Raw genomic sequence first — 9,680 nt, forward strand, 5'->3', positions numbered from 1 at the left:
CTACCAGGGTGAACCTTCAGTTCACCCCCGCGTCCGCGTTAAAATGTAGAAGCCCTTCTGGCTAACATTGAGAAACACCTTACAAAAAAAAAAAAAGAAGACTGCCTGTTTTCGACTATTATACCTTACCACAACTATGACCATAACCAGGGAGGTTTCACTCCGAAGTATAAGTATGTTTCGCGCCGTTGCCGACTGAGTTGGCACTTAGCAGTCGAGCTCGGGTTGCCTGTTGTGCGTGCGTTGGTCGCGTGACGTGTGTTCGCGTACCTATGATCATACCACAGACTAATAATAATATACTACGTATCATACTATGATAAATTGGCGGCGAGTACCAACCCTAAGCTATTATAGCTATACAGCTAGCATTTATTTATGCCTAAAGTTGACTTTTGTTAGGGAGTGAACCTTCTGTACGTAGTACCACAGACTAATAATAATATACTCTAGTACTATTATATTATATTCTGTGCCATAACTATACGCTAGTAAATCATTGGTAAATCACTAGGAAAACTCTTCATGGTACAGTGATTATCATAATAATTTTAGTGCCTAATGTAATAATAATTATCCTAAATACTATGTTACATGTGTGTATTATGTATTGTTGTTTAAGGTCATTTTAGAAAATGTTGTACACTGTGGTTGTACATTATAAAATTGCTGTAATCTTCCTTCCTCCTTCCTCGATAAATGGGCTATCTAACACCGAAAGAATTTTTCAAATCGGACCAGTAGTTCCCGAGATTAGCGCGTTCAAACAAACAAACAAACAAACAAACTCTTCAGTTTTATAATATTAGTATAGACTAGCTTCCGCCCGCGACTCCGTCCGCGCGGATGTCGGTCTTCGCGTGGATGGTTTATTTCTCCATTTTGAGTAACTCTGACAATGACATCTTATAAATATCTATTGGATCCAAATACGGCTAGGCCGTGTACGGGAGAACGTGTGTTCGCGGTTCTACAGAACAACGTCTATGGATAAAACTGAAAAATTATTTTAATTTTTTTTTTCTACGTATTTTTCCAGGATAAAAAGTATCCTATTTTACGCCCAGGATAATAATTATAATTATACCAAGTTTCATCGAAATCGAACCGTTACTTTTCACGTGCAATGCCTTCACATACAGACAGCGAACAGACAAAAAAATTTTTAATCACATATTTGGTTTTTGGATCGATCCAGTAACACCCCCTGCTATTTATTTTTTCAATTTTTTCAATGTACAGAATTGACCCTTCTACAGATTTATTATAATATGTATAGATTAGTATAGATTTTCTTTTCTGTGAAATAGAAAGTAATGTCAAATGTCAGCTGTCAATATATGTGACTTAATGGTGACACACGTGACACATGAACAGCGTGTGAACCCAAGAAGCTTATATCTCTTGTGTGAACCTAACAAAAGAGCAATAAATTGCTCTTAGGTGTGAACAGCTGATCTATGACAACCTTATTGCTCTTAGATGACAACCGACAGTTGACAACAGACAAATAACAGTGGCAAGTTCATAAGTTCACAACACTTTAAAAATAAAATAAAACCAACAAATATATGTATTGCAACAGTTTTATCATCTATCTTGTTAGTTAATAAATCATTTTCCTCTGTTTACTTTTTGTGATAAGATACCGTGATGGCGTAACTAGAGGTTACAGTAATTACGCGGCTTGTTTGTCACGACGTATAATTGCTTGATTTATTTACGTTTTACTTCCACAATGTCACTAAAAACTTTATTTTTAAGGTAAGCGGGCACATAGTATTTAAAGTTTCGATCTATATTTATTGAGAAATAGATAAAATTTTATTTAAAACATACTATAACACACGTAAATATATTTACTTACTCTACGCAAACATTCCATTTACATATTCTCTACTAATGTTTGCTAAACATTTATATTTTAATTATCTACATAATAATGCTCAACTGGTGATTTTCTCTTATATTCCAGAACAATTCTAAGACAGAACAATTTGATCAAATTTGCTCCGATTCTAGTCAGAAATCAATATTATGAAGAACATAGAAATTATAATAGATCTAGGTTTGGTAAAGCAACAGCAATTGTATTCAGTTCTGTGCTCGTTGGATCTGCTGTAAAAGGTATTCTAATTCATTATTAAACCTACTTTTTTATTAAAACACAACCCCACATCATGTTTTCATCAAAACATTAAAGATTGTTTACAAAATTTATTAAAGCTCATTTTATAATTATGATTTGATTGATTTTAAAAATACAGTAAGATCATAAAGACATAGATGTAGGCTTTATTTTATCCAGGTGCTAAGAGGACAAAAAAACTGGTGCACATTTTTAAATTTTTTGTGAATTATATTTCATAAAATAAAATGTCTCAATTGTTTACCTTTATAAAACCAACATAAATTTAAACCATTGCTTTCTAATAATACTAATATAACCATATTATGTTTGATTATTTCAGAGAAAATAGAAAAGAAACAAAAAGATTCAAAAGAGGAGCTAATTGAAATAGGTGTGAAAAGACCAGACTTGCCCACATATAGAGCTGAAGAAGTCAGCAAACATGCTGATAGGTAAATACTAAATATTTTTACCCTACAATCGCTAAAAATAATATTTTCAGTGTACCTTTGAAGTATGATTCATAGTATGAATAGGGTATGTTTTTGTTTTAAATGATTTACTAGCTTTCCTCCCATGTAAAGTTAAATGAAAACCTGCAAAGTTCTTGTTCCTGTAGGTTTGCCGGGATAAAACCTATCCTTTGTCATTTCTCAGGCCAACAATGTGTACCAAATTTCATCTAAATTAGCTCATCGGTTTAGGTGTGAAGAAGAAATAAATAGGCAGACAGTTATGTTAGCATTTATAATATTCGTAGGGATATATTTTTTTTTCTCTGTAACTATTTTTTAATTAATTATCCATTAGATCAAATTTCTGGGTCACATACAAACACGGTGTATATGACGTCACTGAGTTTCTCCCTTCACACCCTGGAGGGAAACAGATTCTGAATGCTGGAGGCTACAGTATTGAGCCCTTTTGGAACGTTTATGGCATGCACAGGACAAAGCAAGTGTATGATTTACTGGAGTCTTATAGAATAGGTAAGGTTTATTTTATGATATAAAATATTTGCAGTGATCATTCACAATGGGTTAATGCAAAAATGTTGCAATTGTTACAAATATTTGAGGGTAAAATTGACAAAGACAGGACGCAAAGTTCTATCAGAATAATGAGTAAATATTAAAAGTGAATAGATGTATATTTTCTGAGATACAATGTTTCCATATGAGTGCATTGATTACTGCACTTATCGCCACGGCTAATTTTGTCAATCATCATATTATATGCAATGTTTATTTATTCCATCAAACTGGGGACTCAGAAAATACACCTCATTAAGCCAAAAAATTTTTATCACAAACCTCTCTTTTTCTTATTAAAGGTAATCTCCATGATGATGATGTAGTAGATCATTCTGATGATGAACTGTGGGCGCAAGAACCGCATAGAGACAAAAGACTTGTAGTCAAAACGGCTAAGCCTTTTAATGCAGAGATACCGGCAGACGAACAAGTAGATAACTTCGACACGCCAAAGTAAATATCTTTAAAAATAATATTAAAAGTATCAGTCATTTATTAAATTCTAAAAGCGATTGCGCGAAAGATGTGAAGGATAAAAAGAAAAAATAATATGTAACATAAAAATGTCTTCTCTGCAGTTTTTGTTTGAATTATAAATTTTAAAACTCAAGACAAGGCTGTTTCTTTGTGGAGTATATTTTTTTGTTCTATTTTCATTAAATTTAATATTTTTAGCGATCTATTTTACGTGCGCCAACACATGCCGGTTCCACCGATAGACCCAAGCAAGCACAAATTGAAGATACATATAAAAGGGGCTAAGAATAAAAGCTACGAATTCAGTCTGACACAATTGGAGAAAAAGTTTAAAAAAGTTGAAGTGAGCGCCGCCTTGATGTGCGCGGGAAATAGACGCAGTGAAATGAATAAGGTACCTATGTTTTTTAAATAATTTATTAAACAATTTGAAAATAAGTGTTTATATATCATATTTCGAGGATAAAAACTTGTTTTGTTGCAAATTAACTTTTTATATGTTCTCAATAAAGTTTTTGTTACACTTGACATTTGCATTTTATTCTGTTTTCGATTAATTTATTTATAAATAAATAAATAAATTTAAACAATAAAAAAAATTATAACAAATAGTTATGTTGAAAATATAGCCTATTCTTTAAATGCTAGTAAATTTTATTGTAGAATTAAAATCATGTTACATAATATTGAATTATTATGTGCTATTTAAAAATAGGCGTACCACAAGGAGGACCTTGGACCGTAACATTTCCTTGCTTATGTTAATGAAAATTCTGACGATAGATAAATACAGTTACTCATTTGCTTAAAGAAATAGCTCACATTATAATAATTTCGCAGTATAATCACGGTTGCAGGTGAAACCAGTGAAAGGGTTGAGTTGGACGGTCGGTGCGATAAGCAACGCAACGTGGACGGGCGTGTATCTGCGAGACGTGCTGCTGTACTGTGGCGTGGATCCTAATGATACTGAGGGGAAGCATGTTATTGTAAGTTTGTAGTAATATTTATTTTTTGGAAAAAATATAGATGTGTATAAGTGTATTTTCTGAGATGCAATGTTTTAAATTGTGTAGTCCTAAGGAATTTGTAAAAAATGGTCACACATTTATAATAATATTATAAAGCTGAAGAGTTTATTTGTTTGAACGCGCTAATCTCAAAAACTACTGGTCCGATTTGAAAAATTCTTTCGGTGTTGGATAGCCCATCTATCGAGGAAGGACATATTATATCATCACGCCATATAAGACCAACAGATGCGGAGCCACGCGGGTGAAACTGTTTTTTTTCATGAATCTAATATGTGAAATAATTGGGATGAAACTTTAATCCAAAAGTGCACGCCTCATAATCTCATCCCTTACAATAAAATTGATTATTTATAAAGGTGTATATAATATAAGTATGTAGATACACTTGTTCTCATGTGCCAATGCTCTTGTACTGTCTCAAAACAGTTGGAAAAGTAAAGAAAGCGGTACCGTAATAATTGAGCTATTTTTCTTGTGGCCCCACCTAGATGTGAAACTGCGCAGGTTTAAGGGACTGACTACCAACTTATTTTTTTAAACCTTGGCTTATAGTATAAAGAATCGAGTTTATAATGGTGAATTTTGAGTACACTATAAATATAAAAAAAGTCGATATTTTTTTGTTTATTTAATAACAATTAAACCACATCGAATCAGACCCTGAAAAATGAAAGGGTTCTATTCCTGAGCATACACAAGCGTAAGAGAAAAAAAAAGGCTCGATTAGTAAAGTATTTCTGTCGCTATCGTGTTAACAAGAAAATCCTCCGCACATACAGACACACGGACGTCCAAGGCAGAACTTTTTTAAACTGTTTTTTAACTAGTTTAAATAACAAAAATGACATCAAAAATATCATGAACGTTAAAAATAGTGTTTTTTCTTAATATGTGTGTGTATGTATTATCTTACAAGTGCAATGTATGATACATAAAGACATTTTAAGTTTGAAAAATCAGATGTTTTGCGCGAAGTGACAGTAGTACCCACCTCAACGCTTCGCTTATGAGGCGTGCAAAATTTGCATAATCTTGCTAATCTTCCTACTTTATATTTTTTTTTCGTTGTAAAGCTGGCGGGCGCGGACATAGACGCGACCGGCGAGCAGTTCAGCACATCCATCCCGCTGCACATGGCGCTGGACCCGCTGGCGGACGTGCTGCTCGCGACGCGCATGAACGGCGAGCCGCTGCCGCCGGACCACGGCCGCCCGCTGCGCGCGCTCGTGCCCGGCGCGCCCGCCGTGCGCAGCGTCAAGTGGCTGGGTGAGTGTAGCGGTACAGTCGGTTAGGTGTACAGTGTAGTACCTTGGTAGAGTTGTCGAATTGTACAGCGGTGGTAGAGTCGGTTAGGTGTACAATGTAGTACCTTGGTAGAGTTGTACAGCGGTGGTAGAGTCGGTTAGGTGTACAATGTAGTACCTTGGTAGAGTTGTACAGCGGTGGTAGAGTCGGTTAGGTGTACAATGTAGTACCTTGGTAGAGTTGTACAGCGGTGGTAGAGTCGGTCAGGTGTACAATGTAGTACCTTGGTCGAGTTGTCGAATTGTACAGCGGTGGTAGAGTCGGTTAGGTGTACAATGTAGTACCTTGGTAGAGTTGTACAGCGGTGGTAGAGTCGGTCAGGTGTACAATGTAGTACCTTGGTAGAGTTGTCGAATTGTACAGCGGTGGTAGAGTCGGTTAGGTGTACAATGTAGAATACCTTGGTAAGCTTGTAGAGTTGTAGAGCAGCGGTAGAGTCGGTTAAGTGTGCAGTGTTAAAGAGCTTGGTAAGTGTAGAGTTGTAGAGCGGCGGTAGAGTCGGTTAGTTGCGCAGTGATGCGTTACTTAGTGAGCGTATAGAGTTGTAGAGCGGTAACTTAGAGTTTGTTTGTTGCGTAGTCTTATGCAGCTTGGTAAGCGTATGGAGTTGTAGACTGGTCGTAGAGTAGATTAGGTACACAGTGTTAAATGCCTTTTCGAACAATTGGTTATGTATAGCGGTAAAGTTGGTTAGGTACACAGTGTTAACTGCTAAGTAACTTGGTGAACGTGAAGAGTCGTAAAGATGGGTAGGTAGAATTAGAGTCATTTAAACGAAACAGGCGATCGATTCAACACGTCGATCCGGCTACACATGGCACGGACCTGCTGTGACGTCCTATTTCATAACTTTTCAATTATCATGTTTATATAATGAAAAATATACTCATATTCGATTATGAACTCAGATTATCAACAATCACAATAAAACACTTTAATAAAGCGGAATGAGTTTATTCTATCGATGTGGAAGTAGTCAATATTTAATACATATTCTTGTTACAGAATCCATAACGATATCCACCGACGAGAGCCCCTCCCACTGGCACCAGCAGGACTACCGCTCGTTCAACGCCAGCAAGACGTGGGAGACAGCGGACTTCAGCACCGCGCCGCCCGTCTACAGCTTACCGGTCACGTCTGCCATGTGCTCTCCCTGTGATGGGGACACTGTCGAGGTCAAAGATGGACATATTGAGCTGAAGGGTGAGATAATATAATTGCATTTTTTAAGAGAACCTTCTTTAGGCGCGTTGAGAATAAATTGCAAGGTCGCGTCATGGCAATACCATCTCGTCATGGAATAAGGCGACAATTTTGGTATCTTTAAATTTTGGCATAGAATTTTACTTCTGACACGTGTGCTCGGCACACACGCTGTTTTTCTATAAATTGTTCCGCTATCATCACTACTCTATAATTTATGAGATTATAAAATGTACATAGAAAAATGAGTTTGAGTTTGCCTGAGTGTAAAATAAAAAATTAACTTTGATACCTCCATATGGTTATAATAAACGAATATAAAACTATTTACACTTTACAGGGTACGCATACTCCGGCGGTGGTGCTAAAATCCTTCGCGTGGATATAAGCTCTGATGCTGGGAAAAACTGGATCGAAGCGGAATTACGCTCCCACAGTGCGCCTCATCGTCGACACTATGCGTGGACTCTATGGAGCTTACAGTTACCAGTAGACAAAAATAGTAAACAGGTTGGAGTAGATTTTTTGTATTTTTTGTTTGTTTTTTAGTAACCATACATCAGCAACGACGCTCTAGAGTCTGGACAAACACAGTGAAGTGATTCGATTAGTTTTTTTTTTTTTTTTTTGTATTTATGCTTATTTCATAGATCAAGTTAACATAAAAACAAGAATCATACACAAGCCCGATTTCTTTTATTAACGTTGCATGCATAGTAACTAATAAGCGGGCTTCGATTTTCAAGCGCAGAAATCTACTAAACTGAAATTACTTAGAACTCAAAAATGAATTACAGATGTTCTACTTATTACAAGATTTATGTAACTCTTGAATTTTTAATGTCTAAAATTTGTTCTAGTTGGAGATATGGGTGAAAGCAACGGATAGTAATTTCAACACTCAACCAGAGAAGTTCGACGACATCTGGAACATTCGAGGGATACTCGGGAACGCGTATCATAGAGTGAAGATCAATTTAATACATAAATAAACAATAAACATGGGTTAAAAAGTGTCTATCCCTTGCTCTATGGTACAAAATGTGAAAAAATATTTGTCCCCTTTTTTTAAAGGATTTAACTGATTCGATCAAACGCTTGTCCTTTTTGTCATTCATAGTACGAACGTAGAGTAAAAAAAATGTAGTAAAAATAATTCAAAAGTTGGAAAATATCTATGATAATACCCAATCACTATCCTTATATTTCATTAATTTTATTTATGTGTTTGTACAATAACAACACAGTAGAAGTGCGAAAACAATATCTAAGAATAAAAAAATAACATTTAGATTTGCAGATTAAAATATTACTCACATAAATAATTACGATTTACGTCTGGTCATAGATTTAAAAAATCACAGATTTAACTTGTAAGATTAAAGTTGTTAAGTTGCTCACATTTTTTAGAAATTTTATTAGTAATTATAAGCTTTCTTATCGATATTAAAATAAAAATAAATCGCCAAATATGGGGCTAAGCACAAACTCAAGACCGGCTTTCGGCATTCATTTTATACGTTCTTGTTTTTATTTATTTGTTATTGTATTCAGTCTCTTTATGGATGGACGCGTTGCGGGGAATAATACTTAGTATTTTATAAATATACTAGCTTTCCGCCAGCGGCTTCGCCCACGTAGTTAAAGAAAAATCCGCATAGTTCCCGTTCCCGTGGAATTTCCGGGATAAAATTATCCCATGTCCTTTCTCAGCCATATCCGTGCAGTACTTTTTTGAATTTAGAAAGACAAACAAATTCTGTAAACTATATTTCTGGCTTCGATCTCGATTGTTGATCACGTCCCAAATATTCATTTTAAAAAAAAGACGTGTGGCACTCGGGGACTGCCGCGGTAAAGCTATTGCATGCTATGCCTTCAAGCCACACCTCCGTGCCCGTCGGAGTGGGGAGCGTGAGGTTTTTTCGTTACGGAATTTCTAGATTCGGTGCCCGCGCTCAAGGCCCGCGATAGAAGCTATGTAATAGCTTAAAAAATTCAATGTACTGTTTTGGCTTTCTTACGATTTTATTATAGTATTATGTGGTGGCACTCATTATACAGGGTTACTTGTAAAACACCAGCAACCTCGCAGGACAAGATAGCTAACATCATAGGTAAAAACATTTGTTCTACGACTTTTGATGATTTGTTAGATTTTATTTTCATACAAAAATAAATATTCATTTAATTTTCCGTTTGAATATTATAAACTCTACGCGCATTCCAAAAATTACGTAAACAAGAAGCGAACGGGAGGGGGAAGGGGGCGTCGCGTCGTCGTTTCGATAATGAATAGAACATAGACTTACAAATGTTAGGAGAGTACAATAAAAGCTTAAAAAATCATTTAAAAATAATTTATTGCGTTATGCCAAAAGTCGTAGATCAAATGTTGTTACTTATGATGTTAGCTATCTTGTCCTGCGAGGTTGCCGATGTTTTACAAATAACCATGTATAAGTGGCCTGCACTATAAAAAGTTGTGAATTA

At 35.6% G+C, this 9,680-nt stretch overlaps 1 protein-coding gene across 2 annotated transcripts; it reads left to right on the forward strand.

The window, feature by feature from the left end:
* Positions 1 to 1,495: 1,495 nt before the first annotated feature.
* Positions 1,496 to 9,096, forward strand: LOC123692714 (sulfite oxidase). 2 transcript variants are annotated; one of them, XM_045637490.1, is made up of 11 exons: positions 1,496 to 1,764; positions 1,976 to 2,127; positions 2,472 to 2,583; positions 2,942 to 3,120; positions 3,465 to 3,618; positions 3,841 to 4,036; positions 4,500 to 4,631; positions 5,750 to 5,942; positions 6,987 to 7,187; positions 7,528 to 7,697; positions 8,048 to 9,096. In XM_045637490.1, the coding sequence occupies exons 1-11, from the start codon at positions 1,739 to 1,741 to the stop codon at positions 8,177 to 8,179; spliced, it is 1,647 nt and encodes a 548-aa protein (XP_045493446.1). In that variant the 5' UTR covers positions 1,496 to 1,738; the 3' UTR covers positions 8,180 to 9,096. The 2 variants fall into 2 exon arrangements, with proteins under 2 accessions (XP_045493446.1, XP_045493454.1); XM_045637498.1 differs by having other exon boundaries at positions 5,753 to 5,942.
* Positions 9,097 to 9,680: the final 584 nt, after the last annotated feature.

Source organism: Colias croceus, chromosome 1 (genome assembly GCF_905220415.1).
Source record: "Colias croceus chromosome 1, ilColCroc2.1".
Lineage (NCBI taxonomy): Eukaryota > Metazoa > Arthropoda > Insecta > Lepidoptera > Pieridae > Colias > Colias croceus.